This window comes from Strix aluco, chromosome 5 (genome assembly GCF_031877795.1).
Source record: "Strix aluco isolate bStrAlu1 chromosome 5, bStrAlu1.hap1, whole genome shotgun sequence".
Taxonomy (NCBI): Eukaryota; Metazoa; Chordata; class Aves; order Strigiformes; family Strigidae; genus Strix; species Strix aluco.
Window position 1 is genome coordinate 5,650,537 of NC_133935.1, and position 25,888 is coordinate 5,676,424.

The following is a 25,888-nucleotide window of genomic DNA, read 5'->3' on the forward strand; positions in this document are numbered from 1 at the left end:
GGGTAAAGGTTAAGCCCTTCTCAAGACAATGGGTTATCCATTTCTGGATGACAGAGGTGCCATTTTCCAGTCAAGATGCCCAACTCCAGCCCACTGCCAGCTGCTAGGAACTTCTTATAAAATGCAGTAGGAAGAGGCATCACCTATTTATGTAATGTCCCAGAGGTTTGAGCACCAACCCAAAAGAGACATGATCCAGAGCTGGTTTCCCAGTCTCTTGGCTTGTGGGAATTTGAAGCATCCCTTTCCTCTCTGTTGACTGTAAACGCAGTGATGTGGAATAGGAATCTCAGCTGCAGAAGCTGATCCGCTACGGTGAAATAATTCATCCACACAAATGAATTAAAGCATTAATTGAATCAGAAAGCAGTAGCAAGCATGAGTACGATTTTGTCACTGGCTGGGTAGAGCTTTCAGCATCCCACTTCTGGGGGGAGTTTTCCTGCCTGGGAGACCCTGCACGGGTCACACAGGGAAGGGAGTGTTGAGTATTGCCTGGCTGTGGGGCACAGGATTTCTTCGGTGGTCGGGACAAGCTTCCCCTTCTCTTTTGCTGAACTCATTTGGAGCACGTCCTGGAAGACAGACACCTGCAAGCCTCATGAAATGATTAGAGAAAAAAAAAAAAAAGACTCAGCAAAGAGATGGCACTGGATATCAATTTGAGGCGACAGAAAATATAATAAAGGTAATGCCTTCCTCAGTCACCTGTCTAGCATAATTGTTTGGTCACCTTGCATTCTTTGTGAGCAAAGATCTATACTGCAGTAAAGTGCATTCTCACATAAATCCTGTACTTCTTGAAGCAAATCCAGGCATCTATGCCACAAATACTAAAATTGGGGCAGTGGAGAACCAAGCAACCTACTCTGTTTATTTTGCCTTTGAATAAAAACCCCAAAATTTCTGAATTTGCCACTTCATACCCTTCATTTGCCCCTATGATCACAATAATCAGCTGTGTCAGGGTTTGCCTTTGCCCTGCTACTCCCAGACATGTTGTCTTGTATCTAGACATCCTCCCCTTTTCTTCTTTCCCTTTACATATGCCTCTTCTCTGCAAAGCTCTGTCCCACCCTCCTACGTGGGGGAAGTCTCCCTACAGACTGTATTCCCCTACCGCTACAGTCAAGCTGGCAGACAGGGACAGAATTTCCTTTATTGGGAACAGATATGCTGCGCCCTTTCAGCCCACAGCCGAGCACAGCAACCAGAGAAAGCTTCGATGCAGGTAGGGCTCCTCAGGATCTTCACCTGTGTGCCTAGGAGAGGCAGGATGCCTGAAAATGGTACCTGTGGCTTCAGATTTTTAGTACAACCTACAGAGTTCTTCCACCCGCATCCCGCTCAACTTCTGAATCCAGGTGTTTAATTCATTTACATTTATTTGACCATCTCGGATGTAATTTTGGGATCTCTGAGGTCGGCTGCTGCAGAGGCAAAGACCCGCCATGCGTTGCGAGGATGAGTCTCCCTTAAACACCATTTTTCCTTGAACTCCTGCTTTTCCTTAAAACCCCGTTTTTCCTTAAACACCCCCCCACCCCCACCCCTTTTCCTTAAGATCCTGACTGCCTGTTGGGGAGAAGAAATAATACAAAGCAGGAGGGTTCACGCACGCAAAGTTAAGGAGTGACCTCGAGGAGCGGGAGAATGAGAGACTTAGGTAATGAAGTAAAATTTAAAACTAAGTAGATAAATAAATAAACAAGTAGCCCCTCTGTTTCTAATGAAGAAAAATTTAAAAACTAAATAATCAAATAGCCCCTCTGTTTCTAATGAAGAAAAATTTAAAAACTAAATAGATAAATAAATAGCCCCTCTGTTTCTAATGAAAAAAAAATTAAAACTAAATAAATAATTAGTCCCTCTGTTTCTAATGAAGAAAAATTTAAAGTAAATAAATAAACAAATAGCCCCTGTGTTTCTAATGAAGAAAAATATAAAACTAAATAAATAGCTGGTTTCTAATGGAGAAAAAATTAAAACTAACTAAATAAATCGATAAATAGATAATTAGCTGGTTTCTAATAAAAAAAAATTAAAACTAAACAAATAGATAAATAAACAAATAGCCCCTGTGTTTCTAATGAAGAAAAATTTAAAACTAACTAAATAAACAAATAAATAGCCCCTCTGTTTTTAATGAAGAAAAATTTTAAAATAAACAAACAAATAAAAAGCCCTGCTGTTTCTTGAGCCGGTCTGGGTCCCTGGGATCAGCGGGTCAGGTGTACCCGCTCTGGTTTTACTTCGGAGGCAACGCAACCGAGCGCTAAACGCCTCGTTCTTCCCGTGCAACCCGGGGGAGACGCAGTTATTGCCCCCGTTAACAATTAAAGAAAAAAAAAAAAAAAAAAAAGGCAAAATAGCAAAATACCTTCCGCTCGGACGGAATGTTGGGGGGGTGGAGGGCTGTGCCTGGTTGGAGACGGGGGGACTGGGTCCCGCATTGTCCCTTCGGCGGCGGCTGCGGCCGGGCCGTTCCGTGCCGGGCCGTGCTGTGCCGAGCCGGGCCGGGCCGTTCCGTGCCGTCCCCGCGGCGGCCGGGCTCTCCCCGCACGCCAATCAGGGCGTCCCGCCTGCCTTCCTGTAGGTGTGCCCGGCTCACCTGGGAGCCTCGGCACTCATGACATACCTGCGGCCCCGCGGGCGGCGGGGAGACGGCGGCCGGCTGCCCAGGGCGGGGGGCCGCGGCGCGGGAGGAGGAGGAGGAGGAGGAGGAGGAGGCGGCAGCGGCGCCGGGGAGGGAAGGGGCAGCGCTGGCCCCGGCCCTGCGATGCGAGGCCGGCGCAGGTAAGGGCGGCCCGGCGGGGGCGGCGCGGCCCGGCCCGGCGGGAGCGGCGTTGCCGTCTTCCCGGGAGAGGCGGGCCTGGCGCCGGATCCCTGCGGAGCCCGGGCCGGAGGGGCGGCTGCCCGCCACCGCCACTCACCCCCCCACCCCGGGCGCCTTCTCCCCGGGGCCGAGGCGGCGCGGGAGGGCGGCCCACCATTTTAGGACCCGAGGGGGCGCGGGAGGAGGGATCTCCGGGGAAGGGCCGCCGGGCCCGCCGGGCCCGCAGGTGTGGGTGGGAGCGCGGGGGGAGGAGGGGGGCGGCCGGCGGGACCCGCAGCCCTGGGGAGCCGGTGCCGGTGAAGGGGGAACCTCTCCGCCGGCCCCCGGGCAGGCCCCGGGAGGTTGGGGCGGGCGGGTGTGTGTGTGTGTGTGTGTGTGTGTGTGTGTGCAGCCTTCGCAGCGGCCTGTGCGGGACGGCGAGGCTCCGCGCCCCGCCAGCACCCCCCCGGCTCCCCCCTCCCCACCACCGCCGGCTCCCCGCTCCTCCCCCGCTGCCGGCAGCAGGTAGGGCCCGCAGCACAGGCCCGGTCCCAGGCTCCGGTGCCAGCAGCCGGAGCCTGTTCCCGCAGAAATGGTGCCTCCCACGCAGGAGCCAGATCCCACGGTGGCGGCTGGGTTTGCTGCCCGTGGCCGGGGCCCGGGAGTCTCGGGGCCGCGCTTGAACTCTGGACACCTCGTTGTTTTCCTCCTTGCTCTGCTGGCGGCCGCCTCGTGACTTTTATGGCCTGTCACGGAGGGAAAGGCAGAAAGGCGAGGTACCTGCCTGCTGCTGCCTTCCCCTCTCCTTCCCGCAGCCGCTTCGCCAGCCCCAGACACTGCGGCCGCTCTGATGGCAACCCCAGCCCCCCAGACAACCTGCCGGGGGGCTTCTGAGCTCCCACAGCTCTGGCCTGACCCATCCTGCCCCCAGCACCCGTCTTATCCTTGCGCTCGATGCCTCGCTTATTGCCAGCGGTTGGTTAAGACCTGGATCGAACCTAGTAGGGAATACAGGGTCAGGGAAGGAGATCCGGGCTCAGCTCATCTGTGTTGGCTCGTTGCAGACTTTACTAAGGAGCCTCTGGATGCGGATGCCGTTGGCTTCTCCTTGAGCTGCGTGGCCGTTCCTCTCTGACCAAGCCGCATCTGTAACGCGTTGTTGAAGTTTTGTGACCTGATTCTCTGGTGTTTTGGAGTTTCTCATAACCTAAATGGCTTGTTGGAGATGGCTCGGATAAGGGCAGAGTCCTTTTAGAGGGTTGCATGGGAGGGAGGTGGCTTGGTTTGGAGCAATAATGTATGGGTGACCCAGATTTCAGAACTGCAACTGAACTGGGCGAGGAGGAGACATCTGTAAATCAGGCTCAAAGTTGTACCAAATCCAGATTCTTCTTAATTCTCGGTTACTGTCAATACTTAGAAAGCTCAGCTGGCTTCCGTGTAGAACCACATCTTGCCAACTCATGATCGAGGGTAGCTTTTGTACCGTGCTGTCCATGCAGCGGCATGGTGATCTCAGTAAATCTGTGAGTGGGGTTTTATGGTGTCGTTGCTCGTGATAACAGGCGACTAGGCTTGAGCTTGGTGCTCTTGCTGAAGCCCCCTGTTCCTGCTCTCTGAAACAGTGGGACTCAAATGCTTCGTCTGGGAACCTCTTGTGCATCCTGGTAGATTTTGCTGGTAAGACTCTGTTCCCTGGGACTCTTATTTCATCCTGTTAACTTTAGATAGATGTTCTTTCTCCTGCTCTATTGAGTCTTCTCCTTTATTACAGTTCACTTGTTTCAAGTGCTTTCTACAAGTAAAGAGCCAAATTTTGCTATAGTGGTGGGGTTTTTTTAACATACTCTACTTTGGAGTCCAGTTTGAAGTGAGCTGTTTTATTTAATTAATTTGTATTCATGCAAATTATGTTCACTCTTCGTGGTTATTCCAGGCAAAATTTAAGAAACAACCTGCAAATGATTTCAAATTCATAATAGGAATCAATTTTTTTCCCCCGTGAATATTTGGTTCTAAGAATTATGCTTTCTGTCATCTGGTATCTTTCCAGTTTGATGTTGACTACATAGTTACAGTTTAGCTAAATTGTACATGGCTAGTTTATTTCAATAGTCATGCCTGGTAAGTTTTGTAATTCCTTTCAGCTTTGTAGCTCTCCACTGAACTCCTGTTGTATCTTTTAATGAAGTCCTTAGAAGTGTCCTCAGTGCAAGTGTAGTTGTGCTCTGTTGTTTCGGCACTTGGGCTGTGCAGAGAGAAATTGTTTCCCCCTTCTGTGAGGAGATCGTACAGTTGATGGTCCTGGTATCAGCCATTTGGGGACAGATGCCTTATTCTGACCCCTGGCAGGTATTTACATTCCCAGCTGGTTATCGCTGCATCAAATCCAAAATTCTATTAGAAAAGTACCCAGTCTTGATTTCAAGATATCAAGTGATAGACTGCACTGGTTCCCCAGGTAAATTATTCCAACGGTTGATTACACTCGCTAATTTCTTATCTCAATCTGTCCAGCCTGGTTCCTAACCACAAAGTCTTGTTACAAATTTTCATGCCAGATTACAGAGCCTGTTGCCGCCAGGATGACACATTCCAGCAAAAAGATGGCCTATTGTACCGCAAGTTTACAGCTGTTATCCGTATCTTGCTTCTGGGAAGAGGCAATCGTGGAGCTGTAGTCACAGGGTGACTGGTGTGATTTAGAGCAGCGGCTGAGTGTGCCTGGCTGTGGTGTCTGTGCGTAGACAGGGCTTTTGGAGAAATGTAATTGAATAACTTGTGTTGCTTGGAGTACGGCTTCGTGTAATGGTTAATCCAGCGTAACTACAGGCTGCTGCTGAAGGAACAATCTGGTTCTCATCCAGTCCTGACTGCAAGCTCCTGCTGCTTCCCTTGGATCGGATCTAGTGACCAAGTGGCCTCAAATCACTGCTCCAACTGAAAATAAACCCCTTTCCCTAAACAAAAAATACAACTTTTGATCTGGAAGTTGGATCACCCTGCTCTGTTGCCAGATAGTGCTAGGTCTGATGCAGAAGGGTTGCATGCTACCGGGGCACTGCTGTTGAAAGAAGCTATTGTGCTTACCTGTTGTCATTCCCTGCCGTGGTTCGTTGTGAGACCACACGCATGCCTATACCACCAGAAGAGAAATGACAGTGTGAGGATGGGAATAAGGAAGGCAGAGGGTAGGACTCCTTTTGGCAAGCCAAAGAGCTTGTGAAACTAAGGCTTGACATACAGGAATTGCCACAAGCACACCTCACTTTAAGTCTTAATGGAAGCTAATGTGTTTTTTCACCTTCCCTTTGCAGCAGACATGTGAGAATAGCTGCCCTGATTTGCTCGGTAGCCCAGGTTAACTCCGTTGCATGACTTGGGAGAACCGGGTTTAACCAAGACCGAGTTTAGTTCAGCTGCAGTTATGTCTTTGGTCAAGAAGTGTGTGTTGGAGTTAGACTTCATGTGGGAAAGAGCATTTAATGTACAAAGAAGAAAGTCTGTGCCTTGGCTGTGACATGCTGATACCTATGAAAGGTTCATCAGTGCAGAAGAGTTGCAAGCTAATGTATTTGTGTGTTCTAGATGTGAGGTTCTCAGTGGTTTTCGGTGCCTGAGCAAGGTGGGGTTCCCTTTTGGGAAAGCTTCGTTAATCTTGTCTCTTCCATTAACAAGTGACTCCAGCTTTCTTGCTCTTGTAGTGGGATTAGCTTGCTGGGACAAAATCCATTCCCCATCTATTGTTTTAAATGCCGTTCCTTTAGGTGCAACGCTGAACACCACAAGGGACATGGAACTGAGCCTGTGCTGGAGACTCATTTTGAGCTCACGCTTTGGGGGCTGGATTACAGCTAGATGAAGTCAAAGAATAATTTCCCATAACTTTAGTACAAGTTCAGTGCAAGGTCAGGGGGAGGGCTATTGCTTTTGATAGTGGGAAAAATTTAGAAGGGGGGAAGGTGATTGCTGTGACATGTGTACAAATGTATGTGTGTAAATAGACACACATATGTAAATGTATACAAAATAAAGGGCATTCTGATGCTAGAAGAGGTTGAGGAGGAGTGGCTACAGAAACTGAAATTGGGTGGTATACAAGAAGTGAACTGAGGAAGGTCATGAGCCTGCTGCTTGGAGAATATCGCGTGGAAGCAGAGCTGGCCATAAATTAGCTTCCTGGGAACATATTCTATTTGTTGTAAGTCACGTAGAAGAGTGTGACACTCAGACATCAGACTACCTCTTTGTAGTCTCAAATTGAACAACTGGCTGCACGCAGGTGTGCAGTGTGTGAGGTCTGCTGCCCGTGGCCTTGCTGGTGCTCAGAGTGCATTCAGCACTGAAGTTCCTGGCGCTGGTTGTACACAAAACTTCCCAAATCCTTACGTGGGTCAGGCTGAAGTGCCCAGTGGGATCCACAAGCTTGGTGGTGCCCTGCATGTGCCACCCGTGGGCAGAGCAGAGTCACAGGCTGGTGAGCAGACCCAGCCTTGCGCAGGGTGTGACTGGAGGAGGAACTGGAGGAGCAACAGATGCAACAGTAGAATTTATGGATCCAAAATAGAGGGGAGGGGATTGGCATCCTGGTCATGGCAGGGCACGATTCCTCCAGATGGCAGAAGCCCCGAGATAATTGGGGGACATGTGGCGCAAGGCAGGAGTCTGGATTACGCGCAGACCTGTAACCTGTGGGACGTGGTGATTGTTCACAGCTGCCACAAGGTGGCTGCAATGGCTACACTTCCATATTCACTTCATAGAGAAATAGATGTCCAGATCAGTGTTAAACTAACGCATACACCGCTGGTGGGAGGGGGGGTGGCAAGAAAAAGGTGCTCTTCCACAGTGTTGCTGGGCAGCCACAAAAAATAAGCATGTGTAAGCTTTATGGTATGTATGCTTTATACTCACAAAAATTTACAGGTGTAATGATCAAAAGTGCCTACATATATTCTTTGAATAGCATAAATCTTAACTGGGCCCTTATGTCTTTACTACAGATTCCTGTCCTGCGAGGAGGTGCTAGTGGAAACTTTGTAAGAGTATACCAGTAAGAGTGTAGCTCTGCTGGTATACTTCACTTCAAAGGAGAAGGATGCCATAGCTATACCAGTGCTGAGCGAAACTCTGATGCTGTAGCTGTGTCTTTAGTGGCTCTAGTCTCTAGGCAAAATCCTTGTGGCATGGATTAAGCCTGAGCTTCTGTTTAAATGCAGAAATTTTGCTGTAGGCGTTCCATAGTGCAGGCATCCGAGGGTAACTCTAGACCTATGAAATGTAATCTAGCTGCAACATTTGAGTCGACCTCCTTTCTAAAATAATCTGAGATCACTGTCTGTTTTTACAGGTGAGGACTGTCAGGTTGCATAGCAGTGAAGTTGAGAAGGTGCAGTGTGTATCTCTTTCCCCTCTGTTGCTGGATTTATAGGAGAAGAGATGTTCCGAGTATGCTGCCAGCCCTTCAGGACAGGGATGGTGTCTCACTGCACAATATTTAGAATGGTGAGGATTCGGTCTTGATTGCTGGTGTTGCAGTTGGCTCAAATAACTCTTCCCGTTGTTTGTTGCTTCTCTGCATCTCTCTTTTTCTATAACTCACTGTGCATGGAGATATTTCAGGCTTGAGTCTGAGTACAATATAGCTGATGGATCTTAGGGGTGGCTTTAGAATGATACACTTCTCTCTTCCCGTCTCTGTCCATCCCCAGAAAGGTGTTTTCTCCTGGAAAGGTGTGTTTCAAGTATAGGCAAGAAGAGGCTCAGGATGGATGGTGTGGGTAGCACTGAGAAGGCTGCACTACAGCACACAACCTTGTCAAGACTATACTCTAACAAACCTCGAGGTGCAGAGAGAGGATGCTGTGGCAGACAGGCAAAGAGAAGTGGGAGTACCTCTGTTTTTATAACGAATTATGGGTCATAGTGTGCCTTCCTAAATGCACAAGCGATTGAGAGAAAGGGGGGTTCACCCCTCACGTTGCCCGATAACTTCTTGACACCATCTAGTGCTGCGTTGAAGGATGGAAAATACATTAATGCATAGTCACTCTCTTCCTCATCCTTTGAAACCACTGGGAAGAGGGGATGACCTCCTAGTGCGCGTGGCAGTGATTGAAAAGGAAGCTGTAAGGTGTTCCTGTAAGCACAGGGTCAACGCTGCTCATTTCGGTCAGAGTCCTGTGCCATCTGGGAAGGCAGTCTTCTCTGGACATTGCCTGTGCAGTCCAACTTATCTTCCTGCCCCTACCCAATGAGTAAAATGAGCTGTTTCATTTCAGAGAGGTGAAGAGAAAGGAAGATGAGCAATTTGGATGTGTGCTAGAGCAATGAAATGTGCCTTATCCTGGAAGAGCGAGCTAGTTAGGTCATTGTAGCGTGTGTTCTGACCAGTTTCAACAGAGGGTCAGGGCTGTAAAAAGCAGCCTAAAATGGTGACTGTCTGTATAGAAGAATCACGCCAGCTGAGTCGCCCAGTGGGTGTTATCAGACACACCAGAGCCATTTTTCCTTCATTTTGTACACAGCATCGTTTTTACCTATTCAGCTGCTGAGTGTGTAATGATAGTGATATCAAAGGCATGAAAATAGGTATCTTGAGTGTAAAAGGGGAAAAATGGATTGACTCTGATAGTCATAGAAAAATTACTTAAAAAAAAAGAACAAGAAAAGATGAGATGTGCTGCATTGCATGTGCGATGAAAACTGGCATGAACAGAAATCTCAAGTTCAGCAAGGTAATACGAAGAAAATCTACCCTGAAATGTATTATGTTTTACTAGAATGTTGCCTTTGAAAAGTTAATTTAAAAGATGGCATTGTAGAAGGTTTGGTTGTGACAAAGGAAAAGAGTGAACAAAGCCCATTTAAAGGGAAAAAAAAAGTACTAACAGTTGCAGGAGCCGCATACAGAAGTGTTGAGGTAAGCATGTGCAAAACCACCGACTTGGTTCTAAAGAATGGCTTGAGAGATACAGTTTGTGCTTGGAGGTAGCAAGAAATATTTGGTGCTGTAGGTCCTAAGCTCATAAAATTGATGGAATTTCAGAAAGGGTCTCACCTGAATGTGGACACAGTGAGAAATAGGCAACTGTGAATATCTGACATGTGTGAGGTTATGGGGCAGGGGCTTTCATTGACTGGGCAGTGAGATCCCTACAGTGCAAGAAGTATGATACCAAAGTAACTGGGCTGAAACAACTGATTACAGACACTGCTTTGTGTGAAATACATGTCTTTTATTTGTACTAACCAAATCTGCAGCACAAAAGGAAAATATCTTAGTAACCTGGTTTGTATCTCAAAGAGCTTGGAGGCAAAAGACACGGAAGGAAGGAACAGAATGGGCAGTCAGTATATTTTTGTTGGTGAAGGGATTGCTTAAATAAGACTTTGCTTATGGTTGTAATCAGATACAGAGTTTATAACAGGGCTTTGCATATTCAGTGCACTGTGCAGCCACTCCCTGACTAATCCTCAGAGTATGTCTGTGAGGTAGGAGGGGTTAGCATTACCTCAGCTGCACAGATGACCCTCAGACGGGCAGAAACTGCTGGAAACTGCCAGAATTAGGTGATTCTGCTGGATGATGTCGGAATGATGGCACAGTTCTTGGTTGCCTTGGAAAAAAACAGTTATAATCTAAGCCTTCTGTAGATCCTTCTTTTAATGAATGACTGCAGCAGGGAATTGAAGGAAGGAGAGCTCCTAGCATCCTAACATGCCTGTTCCCATTTCAGCCTGTATTATGTTACTGATAACAGTTATCCTTTGTGGACCCACTAGCTTGAAATGTCTGGGTGACCGCAACTGTGTTTAACTGCTCATAAGCTGTAGCTGTTAGTAGAGGCAAGACTTGAAACAGCAGTCCTGTGAGTGCATCTTCATCACCTTCTGTTAGGGTAAATAGTAGTAGAGCAGGAATAGCCAAAAGTTCAGAGTGCTGGGTGTTTCCCATGTGCGCGACAACGGCGGTAATGCTGATACCTCCTGCTGTGGGTATAGCTGTAATTGCACCTTCGTTAATGGGATTGCTTCTTTGGAGCTGATCTACTGTGATCTGTGTCATACCTCCTGTGTAAAGAGCTGCCAAGGGTGACAGAGTAGATTTGTCACGTCAAGGCGTGTGTCGCTGTTCTTCAACAGCCTCGTGGCAGGGAGTCATCGCCAGGTACAACTGTCAGCGCTCCGGGATCTGCCACCGAGGCAGTTGCCCATAAAACGCCGTTGCTCGTAAAACGGTGCCTGGACTCTGGTGGTTAAAGCCTCCTACTTTGCTGCCCATCCTAGGCAAGGACCACTGCCTCAGCCTTTCACTCAGCCTGCTGCAAGGGCAGGGCCTTGCTTGTCTTGTCCTCGGCTCTCCACCTCACTTGCAGTTTTTCTGTCCTGTTGAGCTGGGGACTTATAAAAGTCACTCTGTGCCCCTGCCTGTCCGCTAACATGCTGGCCAGCTGGCTGCCACACATGGAAGAGGCAAGGTGCTGGGTTCAGTAATAGTCAGCAAACGTTTATGCTGAAAGCTGGGTTCCTTAAGTGCACCAATCTGGCAGAAGTAAGACTGAAAACCCATTTTCCATACAGGAGGGTGTTTGGGAAGGAGAATCTAAGAAGGAGAGCTCTGACTCTTCCTTTCCTCCTGGGCATGGTCCACTGACAGCCCCACCCCCTTTCCTGGTACCCTCCCAATCCTCCCCCCTTCGAGCACCTCTTTTGTTCTTAGCTTCCCTGAACTACAGCGATCATACCAGATTGTACTCTTTGCTGTTGCCTGTAGTGATTTTCTTTAAGCGCAGCGAAGCATTTTGCCGTGTGCCAAGTCCGATAAACCTGTTTAGGTGAGTTTGATGGGCAGTGTCAGAAATTACAGCTGAGAGCCACCTATGAGGCTGAACTGCAGGAACTCTGCTGTATCTCATTGAACTTGGGAGAGATGGGATGTTTATGTGTTTATTTATGCCCCACTGATCAAAGCGTGTTGCAGGTAATGGGAAAGACGGCGAGCCGAGTCTTAGATTTCATTTAACTGGTGCCTGTAGCTTCCCAGGGGAAGTTTCTCATTCATGCTAAAGTATGCACAACTTCAATTAAAATATAGCGTGCACGCTTGCGTAGGTCGGTGGATGCAAGTGTACTGAGGACTTTGCATTCCTGAGCCAGAGCTGGCATTATTTTGTGATCATGTCATAAAAGAGGTAAAGGAAATTGTATCGGGTCTGTATTACACTATTAGTCACGGTGACTGTTAGGAGTTAAACTGCCTCATGTTCTAATTTCTCTCTAGCACACCAAAGTCATGCGCTTGGGGTGAATTTAAGGCACACAGACCTTATTTTACTCCTCTGCATCGCCATCTAATAGAGTGGGACTTGGGAGGGAAAAGAGAGAGGTAGTTTTACATGCCCCAGGGTTGAGGAAAAGAAAGCCGTAGGCCAGTCAGGAGTCCGAGTCGATGTCTTCAAAGACTGCCAAAGGGCAGTCTCAGGATTTTAATTGCTCAGCTAATACCTGAAGAGCCATGGAGCCATCAAGGAGTACTGTTTTAGGAAATCTTGAAGGGTGGTGGTGGGAAGCAGACTCTGCCCCCTCATTCATATGCAGAAAAATGAAAATGGAGGGAGGAAGGATTAAAATATCTGTAATTATTCCTTATTGAAACTCATTTAATTATTAAAATGGGAAAAATATTGTAATTAGTACATCACAGAAATGCTAGTGATATTTTGAAGCTGTTATGAAATCTATGCTTTAAATTAATACAGACTTGGAGCTGTACTGCACAGGAAAGTATGTGGGCATAATTTTTGCCCATTGACCAATAAGGGGATATATGGCTGAAACAGAGAATGTCAGTATTGTTGATCTGGCTGTGCTATTTCTTAATTTTTGTGTAAGGTTTTACCTGTAGGGCTCTACTTTTTTTTTTTTTTTTTAAATTTTTATAATATGCTGTGTTAATTAGGGTATTAGGAACTAATGCTAAATCTTAACTACAACATGTATGAGCTGTAATTACTCTATAAACTTTGAAATAAGGTAGTGGTAATTGGTGAAGCTGGTTATAAAAAGCATTTCATAAGATTGATGTATATCAGTTACACCATTTAAAACCCTGATTTATACAACTTTTCACTGCTCGTTCTGAAAGACAAGGTCACAAAAATGCCTTCCCCTCCCCTTCCGTTTGGAATACTTCCATGCTAGACTTTGCAGAGGGTTTGAGGAGGTTTCCAGGCTTTCCCTAGCATCTCCTTCATGTTGCTACTTGTTTTTAGAGTTGCTCACAGTGGGCTGGCTCCTTCAAGTTCATCTGGCTGCCATGAAATGTCCTCTTAGACCCAGTCCTTCGCTGAGGGGAGAAAGCTGCGTTTGGGTTCACGGGAATGGTAGAGTCAGTGACAATAATGAGAGAAGGAAACATTAAACCATAAAATAATGGCTTCTTTGGAAATGGTTGTAAATCCAATTAGAATATCCCACTTCCCATGGTGCCTGCTTCTAACGTGGAAGGGTAACAAACTTTACTAGCAGAGGGCCTGTCCCAAAAATGTAAAATTTCTCTGCTGCTTCTGTTCTTTGTGGGCTGGTGAGGATGCATCTGTTTCTGCGTTGGAAACACTTGGCAGTCCCACATGGCAAGACACCTACACCGGAGTGTCAGGGACTTGCTTGTAGATCCTGGGTGTGGTTTCACCATAACTTAGGTCTAAGTCCAGGTTTCTGCTTTCCCGCTCACCAGCCCATTGCCCAGCCTCTTGTTCCTGCCCATTCCTTGCAGTTGCTGCTACGGCTTTTACAGCTGCACGTACAGCTACTGCAGAGAGCTGTCATATTTACCTTTATTTTTTTCTGTTTTGTTTTTCCTCCTGGGTCACACCTTTATGGCTGCTCACACCACTCTGCTTCTGGGTTGGTTTTTTGGCTCAAAAACTCCCTGGGCTGGCTCATGTATGGTCACGTGCGTACCAGCACGTGGGAGCAGATGGCAGCAACCTGTATACGTGTTGCCTTAATCTGTTCTGGATTTCAGGGCATCACGTCAAGTCTTAATCAAAATTTATTAGGACCTGATTCCGGGTGCTGTTGGCTTGTACAGTCAGCAGTGGCAGAAGGAATTGAAGGAGCTCTGCACCTTTTTAGGACTGGACCATAAACAGACGAACTTTGCAGAATATCTGCGAATACATAAATTGGGCCTGATGAACTTGATTATTCATCTTTGTTAACCCAGTTATACCGCGGCATATTTCTCTGCCAGTCTTTCAGTTTCTGGTAGCTCGTGTAGCTCACTGGATCAGGTCTAAATACTCTGCAACCAAGTTCAATGTCATCAGTCCCAACTGCTGAAAAACAGTAACCGGGTGGAGGGGAGAAGGGGAGTTGCCTTCTTGTTAGTCATAAGTTTAAATTTAACAATTTGCCTTAAAAAATTAAGATAAACCTAGGCAGCCAGATCTAATTTTTGAGCCGTACTTTGTTTTTCAGGCCTTTTCCACACCCATTAAAGGCCAGACATGCATTTTTCTTAATTGTAAGCCAAAATTCTCACATAACCACATGATTCTAGGAAGTGGGACTATATGAAAAACAGAAAATATTTGATGCACACAATAAACCTATGCCAGTTGGCCATGCAGGCGTTACACCGTGAGTAACAACAAGTTTTCCATGTGTTTGCATTAGTACCTTCCTATTCAGCACCCACACAATTCCTGTGGCTTTGGGTGTGTGAAGCTATTTTTCCACGGGGAGAGGGAAGGGGTCCTCACTGGTGCTTTCCCACATTTACATTTCTTATAACATTTTATTTATATCTAATACTTTTTGCTCCCAATAGCAAACATGTCTCATTGTGCTTGTTAACTTCTTCAATCTAAGTACACCAATTAAAATTCCAAGAAAGTATGGTTTGTTCCCTGAAAAGCTGGGTTAGGGAAGGGTTGTACCAAAATCTGTTTTCCCCACACACATCCCTACATCCCTTTTGGATGGACTTTTTTTCCTTCAGCTGCAGTTTTCAGTCCAAAGCTGCATCACTGTTACGGTATCGCCAAGTATTTTTTATTACGATGCAAGTCTCGTAACATTTTTTTTTTTTCCCCCACATTTTTTTATAAATCTCATTACTGGAGTCATCAGGTAACTAAAAGTGCTGTGGGGAGCTGAAAACATGCATTCAAAAAACACAAAATGAGGACTAACATGTTCAAGGTTTTTATTTTTCCTGTTGTTGTTGCTATCTCATGGTATGTTGATTCCAACAATTTTTTATTGTTACCTGCAGCTGATAGTACTGACAATATTGAAGCCAGATATGTGGTACAGGTTTCTGCTGTAGGTACAGCTGTTAGGGCTGATGAAGTTGTGCTGGTAGAAGTCATTAGCATGGTGTGACATACAAATGCAGTTTTGTTGGTATTTTGGGAATTGCTTTGGTTGCACAGGATATGCTTTACCTACTGATACAAAAGCAGCATTTTGCCAGTATATTTATGGCTGGGTATATTTTGCTGTATAAGCTTATCAGTCATCCCATACTGCTAAAATGTTCCAACTTTGCCTCATCTGTCCTGTAGGGCTCTGACAATTATCAGTAATGGCAGCAAGAAATCTTACAGTTTTCAAGGTGGAACTTGATCTGGCTGTGAAAGAGGTTATATTACATGTTTGACGAGAACATCAGACAGGATAACTTCAGAGGCCCCTTCTGCAGGGGAGGACAGTTTGTCCCAGTTCAGTGTGCTGAATGTTGTTCATCCTTATCTGTCCATAGCTTAACTGTGCTCAGGACTGGTACAGGTAACGTGACAACAACTCTGCTCAGCAATGGTTCCACTGTGCAGACTGGGCAAGGCCAAGCTTTCAAGTGTGTTTCCAAGCCCTTTGATGTTTTAATGGCATTTGCATCTGTCAAAATGGTTTGGTGCAAACATTAGCATTCTTTAATCTGAGACTTAAAAACAGCAGCGTGGGATTCTGGCTCATGCTGCTGTAGCATTGTAAGAGACTACAAAATTTCTGCTGTTAACTGGAGAATCTCTCCCATCTAGGTCCTGAATCACTCTGTTCAAAGAGAAAGTGGGAACTCCTCTGGTTTATAGCAAAACTGCTGTCTAGGAATGTGTATAGCGTGCTGCTAGCAGCATGAAAAATCATAGCGTACGTCTCAGAAGTCCTTGCCTCCTTTTGTACCCTAGATGTTTCTGTCAGTCATTTCTCCATCCCCAGTTTGGAGAGAGACCTGTATGGAGGAACTTGCAGTGACTCTGTGTGTTGCTTTCCCTGTGGGAATTCTTCCTCTGTCTGCTCAGTAGTGTCAATAATCTTTCTACTAAGCTACAGCAGTGAGAACCATACACGATTCCTTTTGTTCCCGTACTAGAAGACTGCAGAATGTCAAGGCTTACCCATTGCTTTTAGGAATATAAAACTTAAGCTCTGCTTAAAGTGAACCGAGTTTTTTTGACATAGAGGTGACCCCGTTTTATCTTAAGACTGAATTGTTTTTATTGCATCGCTGGGAAGTGCAATGTACAATCCAAGCCACGGTCTTCACTCCTTGTTTGGCCAACACTCAGTAGCAATTTCCAAGGTGAAATTTTGTTCTACCTGAAACAATGTTTCTTTGGCACTTTTCTTTTTCTTAGCATTAAGTATTATAATCTACTTAAATGGAAACAAATGTAGGAAAGCTATCTTTTTTTTTCTCATTTAGTGAATCATTAGATAATTAATAGGCTCAGTATATCTTGAGTGTGCCTACCATGAGCGAAAGCTAGTGAGATGCTCCTGGAAGTGTTAAAACTCAGGCAGACTGTCTGCACTGGTGTGACCAGGAGGTCTCATTCACTTCTCCGAAGCTTCAGTAGCAGCTCAGATGCATTTTCCAGGAGATTAGGTATTATTGACAGCTTTAGTATTTTCTCCCCTGCCTGGAACACTTGAGGTGGCTCCTAGTTCCCAGAATACTTACAGCACGTAGACCGTTTAGCACAGCAGTAGACTGAATGTTATTTTGGCACCTATCTTTTTAGATTGCTTTTCTTATTTTATATATTCTTTCCTTCAGTAAGTTCCATCTGCTCTTCATACCCTTAAAGCTGACTCCACGTAATATTGTTTCCCTCCTTCATTCTTATCTCTAGTGCCCTGTGTAATCTCCTCTTGAGCTCAAGAGTTTTGACCCCACTCCTTCACCTCTCTCCATGGGCTGTACAGTGATAGAGCAGCCCGGGGTGGTGGGTGAAGATTGGTAACTGTTTCTTTGCAGAGAAATACATACAGTGGGCATCCCTCATGTGGAGGAGGCATCCAGCTGAGAAAGCAGGCCTAAGCATGGCATGAGTAGCTATATGAAAATAAAAATTGAGACTTGCAGTAGCACAGGGTTTGTGGTTGCACCGACCCCTTTCCTGAGTGTCTCACTGAACTGAAAGACGTGGCCTCCCGGGAGAGGTGTTAACTGGTGGCAGTTCTGCATGGTGAGCTCTGGATTTTGTATGGAGAAAGGCTGGCTCTGAGCTAGCCCCTACTGACCCAACTCCTTTTAAAGTGGATCTGAACTGTGGGATGGACTAAGCTGAGCTGAAATAGCAGGAAAGGGCTCGGGGTGTCCTTGTTGCTCTTTGGGTGGGTGTTACAGCCTACATGGAGCTCTTTCCTGCTTGAGCTGTGGTGCTTACAGCTGGCTTTGGCATTTCTACACCAGCTGTGGCCACACCAGCGTGGATATGCCCAAGCCATGGACTGCTTGGGAAAGCCTTTGTTTTAATAACAAAATCAGTAGCCTTGTCCACGCTGCCCAAAGACTGTTGTGAACGGCTTTCTCCTCTCGCAGCCAGAAGCTCTCGCTGCTGCTTCGATGAAGAGGAGGAGAGCAGGGGAGAGGAGCCCCTGGCGCACCCAGTGGGCTGTGAAGAGACTCTGGCTGTGGGTGCAGCTCCGGCAGGGCAGCCAGGCCCAGCCCATCGTTGCAGGGCAGGGCTTTCTCTGCTGGAAGCATGTTTGCAGCAGCCCGGGCGTGTGGGCCGCCCCGGCGCCTGCGGCAGGGGAGTGGGATGGGGAGCACGGCCTGCTCTGCTGTGGGGGCCAGGGCCAGCTGGGAGGCACCCGGCACCACGCAGGGAGGGTGAAGGTGGCAGGCTGGAAGCTGGGTCTCTCCCTGATTTTGAAGGAGGAGGATCTCAGGGCTCCACTTAATTCTGTGTTGCCTTGTTTCCTGGCTAGCTGAAAGGCTTGTCTGTGCTTGATAGCACTTGTTATTTCTCCTTTCTTGTTTGTTGGAGGAGGGGGGGAGGGAAGGTGAGGTACTTTCTATTTAAAACCAGAAGTGTTTGTCATCTCCATCCAGGTGAATTAACCCACACTGGAAGGAAGTATGACATGCCCGTTGCCTTTTGTAATCTGGGAAAGCTGTGGATGGGTGCGTGCATCATCGCAGGAATTGCTTTGGCCACTAGTGCTTTCACCGCTGTCCTGTTTTGCTTCTCTGGCCACCCTCTGCACCCTTCCTCTCTCAAATTTTGCACTCCCTACTGCAGTATGACCAAGCATTGCCCCTTTGTTCTCATGCTGGCATGTGGCCAGCTGCACCCTCTCACGGTTCCAACTTGCAGAGTCTGTGCACCCAGAGTCACCTACGAGTTGGGTGCACATGAGCTGAAGTCCTGGGTTTCCAGGCCCTCTTGGGAGAAGAGCATGGTTAGCTTTATCTCAACGGGGGACATCAGATCGCCTTGTTTGACAAATAGAGCATACGAGGGAGTGATGGCAAGCTCAACATCTGATCCAGAGAAATGTGAGAGATCAGTAAGCCCTAGCAGTGGGAACGGTGAAGTTTCTGGGAGAGTTTGTGTAGCCTGCTAGAAGCTGGCAGTTGCCAGATAGGCTTCTGTGTGCTTGTCTGTCATGTTATTGGCCCTACTGCAAATGCTAATTGAAAGTTTGGTTTGGCTAGCCCAGCTCCTGGGGGTCTCCTGGGCTTTCCCTTGGTGGAGGACCAAGCTGACCTGCGGTGGGAGCATAACATGTCAGTTCTCCACCTGCAATCTCTTCCAGTAACTACTGGGCTCTTGTACGTAGCTCCTCTGTATGTGAAGGCTACAGGTGCAGTCAGTCTTATTTTATTATTTCCTCTCCCATCTCCATGAAATCCTTATTGCAGAGACATCTGCGTCTTTCACTACAGTGCACCAGACTTCAAGCAGGAGCTTAACTGTTTCCCTGACTAGATGATTAAGTCCTCCCCCACTGTCTCTGCAGAAAGTTTGCCTGTCCCTTCTCCTGCCTCACTTCCCAAAGCTTCTCTCTTGCTCTCCCTGAGGTGTGCAAAACACCTGGCAGTAATACGATGAGACAAATCTCACTTGGCAGCTTCCAGTGTTGATCTGCTGTGCACCTCCCTCTACCCTGTCTCCCAGTATCATCATGGAACTGCTCCAAATGCAGCTTCAAACTTGTCCCTTCACCTGTCCAAATCCCTTGCAACAGAGCCAGGGAAGTGGAAACTGGGTCTCTGAGCTTAATAAGAGGAAATTCAGTGTTGCGTACATCTGTAATAGCACAGGGAGCAAGAGTTCTTCCTCCTCTTGCAGAGTGTGGGCTTGAGTTTGAGTATCTTGCTACTCAAACCTTTATAGGCCATCCTGTCTTTAGTAGTAGTCAACCTTCCTTAGCCATCTGCTTGTGTCCAAGACCACCCGTCTCCCTGAACAGTCTTTCTGCTCCTGGGGAGCCTGTTTTTGAAAAGAAGTCTGCATTAGGTGAGAAAAGTAGTACTTTTCTAGTCATGTAGCAGGGGAGACTCAAGTTAGGTAGCCGGAAGGGCTAAGAGCAGCGTAGCACAAGAGTGATGCGATGTGATTGTGGAACTTTTGTTAAAGGATGGGTAGACATACCTGTCGGGGACGATGAGAGTAAAGTTGATCCTGCCTTGGATCAACTTGTGGCTGCTTATGAGTTTATGACCCTGCTACGTTCTGTGCGCCGCCAAACTCTCTCGTTTCTGTGCTGGAGCTTCTTCCTGACAGTCCTTCCCATGTGCAGCAGTTTCAAAGACAGTTTAGCAGCAGGGAAGTAGTTTCCTATTAGCTGACAGCACTAAGATGTGGCAGTAACCCTGTGGGAACTTTCTGAATGGACATATCTCTTTGAAACATACCGTTTGTTGAAATTGTAGCTAATTACAACTACTCGCTACGTGGCGGGGGAAACTCCAAACTGCTGAATAATCCCAGTTTTGGCCTGGTTTTGTAAGAAAGACTATCTTTTCAATATAAATAAAAATTAAAGATCACATGAGAAAAAATATGCAGGAACAAAGTGAACTGATGAGTTAACTCAATTAGTTAACTCAATTTTTTTCTCCCATTTTTTAAAAAGCTATAAGATGATAGCAGTCCCTGTGACTAAGGTGTATATAATGCTTCGGTTCAAACTCCAGAGCATGGGCTCATTGCTTTCAGAGCAGGTGTCCAGTTTCACTTGACTTATGGGAAAATATAAGCTAAACCAGCTTTCAGGTCAGGCATGCCCTGGCCGTGGAGTTAACTGGGACAATTAGTCCAGATGTAATCATGCCCTTATTGCTTTTACTTTCTGTGTGGGATCAGAAAAATATTACTTGTGATTATAGAGGCACTCCAGTACAAGGAATACACCATTGATCTCAAAGATTTCTCCTTCCATGGAGAGGCTTTCCTTTTACTGTTTGTGAGTCCCCCAAGTTGAAATTGTCACACACACACACCCCTGACAGCAGTTGAAACTCTGGAAAAAACACTGTTCTTAAAATTGTGGGGAAATTAGGAATGGCAGAGAAAGAAAAAGTATATCAATTTGGTTGTCTGTTACGAGCGAGAAAAGGATTTTTTTTTTTTTTTTTTGTATGAGCTTTGCAAATGCTCTAGAGCCAGGCTTTGGGGTTTTCTTGCCCCTAAACAGCTAGCGGGCTTTTACCTGAAGAAGTGGGGAATGGTTTCTCTGACCAAAAGATTCAGGACTATGCATTCGTGTCTGGAAACTTTGACATCTGTAAGACAGGATGAAGGAGGAGAACGCTGAAGGTTTGTTCAGGGGAAAGTCTGACTGTGGCTGCACATTGCAGCAGATCCTTCAGGGCTAAAGTACAAGCTCTGGTATGACTGCAAGGGTACCCAGTGTATGTGAAGCAGCAATTTATAAGCCATTTCTGATAAACAGGGGATAGAGAATAGAGAAGACAGGCTGGAACACTAGAGAAAGTGTCCCAAAGGCAGAAGAAAAGGGAGGGGAGCCACTAAGGTTTGTCTCTTTTAAGGTAGGGATAGTGGGTCATGGGATAGGTAGAAGCCAGAAAGATAAAAGGAGTGAATCAGATTCTACCATCCTTTTCACAGACATTTCCCAAATGTACATTCCCTAGTGCTTTGTCATGTCTGAACTTCAAATGCAATAATGGATGGGAAATTCCACTATATCCTTTGGGAAACTGTCCAACAATCCTGAGATTACTTCCCCCCCGCCCCCCCTCCCTAAAAGAGTAGACTAAATGATGATATAGTTTCTTTCTGGAATCTGTAGATATGTCCACACACACCAGAGGTACTTCTCTCAACCCGTGTGGTTTACAGCCTTCAAATATCTTGTGTTTTGTGTCATGTCCTAGTTATCTGTCAATCCAGTTCTTACATTCCTTTGTCTTGCTAATCAATTCCTGTGATCAGTTGCAGGAGGGCCCTCTGTTGCACATACACAGAGCCATCAGCTCCAAAGTACAGGCCTTTCCCTGTTGAAATCAAGGAGGTCTTTGAGACTCAGCTAGCCACTAGAAGAGGTCATGAGTATTTGTCCACCATGCCAAAATTAATGGAGGTTTTGATGATTTTCTTGTTCTCTGAATCCCCTTTTGGGTTTGAGATCGCTAGGCATGGCCAACACTTTTCAGAAGTTGCACTGCAGCTGTTACAGCGAGATCAGCATCTCTGCTCTTTGACCAAAGTCACTTTCTGGATTTGCCTGTAAAAGTAAGACACTGGCAGTTTTGTTTTGGCATTACTCTCATACTGCAAGCTTACATTGGGTGTTTGCCTACTCTCAGTCTTTGTATTTGTTTCCCAACTCTTATCACCCGCTAAGTATGTATTTTTGGGTTTTTTTCTCAGCTGCATTAGTACCTGTTTTTAAGAGTCTCTTGAGCCAATTAGATCCACTGTATCATTCTGTAGTAGTAACAGAAAAATGCATTTTTCTTTAGCAGGATGTGTCACTGATGGAGTCTGAAGAAACCAGTGAGGGAGGTAGCACTTCCCCAGAAGCCAGCAGCACCACTGAGGAAGCTTGGGATTCTACAGCAGTTGAAAGAGAGCACCATGTCCCTCACACATCAGCCGAAATGAGCACCAGCCTACCTGACTCTGCAAAGGGAGCAGAGCTCAGCACTCCCAAGGACTGTCTGTCTGCTCCAGGGAAAGCAGCAGAGATGCTGGGCAGACCCTCTAACCCTGTGCAAAAAGTGCCAGCAGGACTGGAACAAGAGCAAGGTGATGCAGAACCTCAAAAGAGACTCTCAGAATTGGAAGGAGAAATGCTTTTAGAGGAGGGTGATCTGGATTGTTCTCTGAAACTTAGGCAAGTAGAGCTGGTTGACCTGGAAAGCAACCAGGACTCTTCCTCTCCCAGCACAGTCCAGGATGGGCCAGCCCCTGGCAGTGCCATCCTTCAGGCTGTGGACATCAGCACTGAATTTCTTCAGTGCCAGGCAGAACTGGCTCTTCATGGCTCGGACCCTCAGGCCCAGCACCCAAAATCTCCTTTGCTTGATGCTGTTCTCTCTCAGAGAGAGACACTTAAGTGCTTCTTGGTGTGTAAAACTGTTTCAGAGGGACATTATAAGGCTGAACCGTTTCTGGATAAGATCTCCACGGATTCTTTGCAGGAGGTTGATGCTGGTGCAGAGCAGAAGCAAAGCAGCAAAAAAGTGGCACCAGCAACTGATAGGCAGGCTGCTTCAGAGGAAGCAGTAGAGGACGTGGCTAAACCTTACACTTCTGAAGATGCTAAGGAAAGCATAAGAGCACTCCAAGGTTTGGAAGAGAATACAGAGTCTTCCTCTTCCCATCAATTGTCTTCCACCTTAACAGATGACAGCCAAATGATTTCACTACAAGCAGAAGGAAACATCTCAGCTGGTGAAACAATGAATAGTGGCGTGGTCAAAGACCAGGGAATAGCAATGGTTCTTAAAGAAAACTCATCCACTTCCAAAAGCCTTCATTTTGAAAGTGATCACAGAGAAACAGAGAGCAGACCTGCCTCTCCAGCAGATAGTGCCTTCCAAGTAAAGGATTCTGCTAAAAAAATGGAGGAAGTGAATACTTCACAGCATAAGGAACCAGCACAGGAGGAGGCAGTGTCTGAACTTCAGCAGGAAGAAGAGAAGAAAGAGTGCAAAGAGCAGAATCTGCCAGAAGAAGGAAAATCTTTGGAGCCCAAAGATCAGAGAAACAAGGAACGAAATGAGCAGGAACAACTGCAGAGGGAAGAGCTCAAACTGGAGGCTCTATCATCAGCTTTCAGGTCAGAGGTATCTTCTGTTCCCAGGCATAACGTGGACTTGTGTGGTCTGGAGAATGTTTTTTTGGCTGAGCAAACACGATCAGCATTTCCTCCCGGGGAACCTGTCTCTGCGGATCATCACGCTGATGAGGATGTACTGCTGAAAGCTCATGTCACAGAAGCACATTCTGGATGTCAGCCTCACGCTGTCAGCCCTCTGTTCTCAAATAACCTGAACCCAGTGGGTGAAGCTCCGGTGGCACCTCCACACATGTGCCATATCTCTGACCAGGCAGAAGACCTGGAAGACTCCGGCCGCTTTTCTATCGGTGGTCAGGATATTGGAGAAGCTGACTGGGACGACAGGACAAGACTGGGCAGGGAAGATGTGCACAGTGATGGGCATGAAAAGGCTGTCCAGAGGTTTGATAAAAGGGATACACCACTCTGTGGAGGAGTGGCAGCACCTTCTAGCGCCGAAGACCCAGGGGCTTCTGTTCCAGCACACCCTTCTTCTGGTACCAAGAACTTGGAGCGACCTGATCCCATAGATCCTCATCCTGAGCTTCAGGAATTCATCCCAGCTTTACCCTCAGAGCTTACCTCTGTGGCTTCAACGTCTGTCCCACAGCAAGAGGGTGCTAGTGGAACAGCCTCTGTGACCCCTGAGGACTGTCCTGGCCCCAGCCTGAACAAACTGCTAGACTCTGTAGAGGAGCCAGCCAGCCAAGCTGCTCCTGTACAAGTGCAGGACCCAACATCAGGGGAAACTGCTACTGTAAGTACTGATCCAGGGGAGGCCAACACTTGCTGTGAGCTCCTTACTTCTGAGGAAGGCTTTCATGAAGACCTTAGCAGCTCGTCTTCTTTCTCTGTACTGTATAAGAGCTGTCTTCCTCTAGAGGAGAGTCTTCCTGAGGATAGGAGGACTGTGGCTGTCATTGCCGGGCTTCTGGAACCACCCCAAACCCCAGGCAGGACTTCCACTCCCCTGAACCACCCAGAGACAATTCAGCAACCCCCCCCTGAAAAAAGTGCCATTAGCCAAGGAAAAGAAACAGGAGCAAATGTGGATCACGAAGCACAACAAATGCCTTTACTTGATCAGTCTGACTGCAGTTTAAACCAAAAAGAGCCTGGATCCAGAATCTCCAGTGTCCTGAGCACCCTAACTTGGCCCTCCGAAGAAGATACGGTCCTTGCTGTGAACCAGCAAGAAGAACCTCTGTCCCCTGTGTCCCCCTCAAGCCTACCTCTGGTGTCTGAGCCTGATGCCAAACAGCTTCCTCATCCTCCTGCCCGTGTCCAACGTGTCCAAAGCCCCAGTCAAGCTCAGGCCCCTACACTTAATGCAAATCACCTTGCTCAACCTCGATCCCTTGAAAGTCACCAGCCACTGGCCCCTGTACCCCACTCTAGGCCACATCTCAACTGTGGTATGGATGATAATAAGTTGCTAGCCATTCACCCTACTATAAGCCATCCTCTCCGGACTGCCACCTCCGTGTCTGATTCTAACACTGTGGCCTCTGCTTCTGATGGAGAAGATGTAGCAGAGAAAGATGACCTTGTTGCAGTAACTAGAGAGTGGGATCTCGGTGACTCAGGTACCCATGATACAGAGACTTCTGATGACTCAGGGGTCAGTTTGTTGGCCAAAAGCTTTTCTGCTGTTGGAAATGAGGCGTTAGCTGGCTGCTCTGACACCAGCCCTGAAACAGCAGACCAGCACATGGATATACAGTGTGGAAAATCCTCACCTGACCACCCTTCTTGGCCCTCGCTGGAAGGCCTGATAACATCCACAGACTCCAAGAGCAGAGACTCTGCACAGCCACTTCCAATGTTAGCATTCACCAATCCAATCCACTTCCTCCAGCTCAGCCCTCCGTCACCGCCGACCACCAGAAAGACCTGCCAAGAGGAGGAGGTCTCAGGGCAGCTGCGATGGGAACAACAGGCAGGTATCTTTGCTGTGGACACAAAGATCATCCAAGCTCCGTTGGCAATCACGGAGAAAACAGAAGGTGAGAGGAGGGTCAAGCAAAGGCTGGAAGGAGAACACAACTTGGTAGTTCAACCAAAGGAGGAAATGCCCAAACATTTACCCTTGGAAAAATCATCAAGTTGGCCAGACAAAAAAACGATCAGGGTTGTTGCACAGGAGCCAGCAGCCAATCAAGAAAACCCAATTAAACGCCGAGTGAAAAGCAAGGACTGGCACCGTCAGGGCCTGAAGAGGACGTCGGTACCACCAGACATCTTGCAGGGTGAGTCCTCTCCTCCATTCCCCCCGCAAACTTATTGCAGATACCAAAACCATAGGATTAAATTAAATAGGCCATGTGGTAGAGAGGCATGAGAGCTGAGAGCTTGGCATTGCTCATGTGCCTTTCTGGTCATACTCCTGACTCCAGCCCTGTAGGCCCTTTGCTGTCCTGCCCCAAGCTCCCCCCACCCAGCTCTCCCCTAGCTCCTCTCTGCTGCCCTGTAACTGGTGCATCCTGCTTGTTCTCTTGAGTAGGGCTGCACGCTGGGGCT

The 25,888-nt window shown here is 47.1% G+C and overlaps 2 protein-coding genes across 3 annotated transcripts in view; one reads left to right on the top strand and one right to left on the bottom strand.

The window, feature by feature from the left end:
- Window positions 1–338: 338 nt before the first annotated feature.
- On the bottom strand, window positions 339–4,323 carry LOC141923800 (uncharacterized). Its single transcript, XM_074825434.1, has 4 exons — window positions 4,232–4,323; window positions 3,596–3,813; window positions 2,381–2,928; window positions 339–575 (listed from the first exon to the last, which is right to left on the bottom strand). The coding sequence occupies exons 1-4, from the start codon at window positions 4,321–4,323 to the stop codon at window positions 414–416; spliced, it is 1,020 nt and encodes a 339-aa protein (XP_074681535.1). The 3' UTR covers window positions 339–413.
- Window positions 2,742–25,888, top strand: part of ARHGEF5 (Rho guanine nucleotide exchange factor 5) — a 37,027-nt gene continuing 13,880 nt past the window's right edge. Inside the window, exons 1-2 of one of the 2 annotated variants that reach the window (XM_074825693.1) lie at window positions 2,742–2,796; window positions 22,047–25,617. In XM_074825693.1, the coding sequence (XP_074681794.1) occupies window positions 22,062–25,617 (3,556 nt within the window). In that variant the 5' untranslated portion in view covers window positions 2,742–2,796; window positions 22,047–22,061. The remainder of the gene's footprint in view (window positions 2,797–22,046; window positions 25,618–25,888) is intronic. The other variant, XM_074825694.1, reaches the window with a different exon arrangement.

What these genes read in the sequence shown, in the direction of transcription:
- LOC141923800 (XM_074825434.1), bottom strand. Translation starts at nt 4,323, where the DNA reads ATGCCGCTGCATGGACAGCACGGTACAAAAGCTACCCTCGATCATGAG. An exon ending in AAGCCAGCTGAGCTTTCTAA is followed by an intron (nt 3,814 to 4,231) that starts GTATTGACAGTA and finishes ATTCCCTACTAG; the next exon opens with GTTCGATCCAGGTCTTAACC. An exon ending in GGGAAGGCAGCAGCAGGCAG is followed by an intron (nt 2,929 to 3,595) that starts GTACCTCGCCTT and finishes TGGGGGGGTGAG; the next exon opens with TGGCGGTGGCGGGCAGCCGC.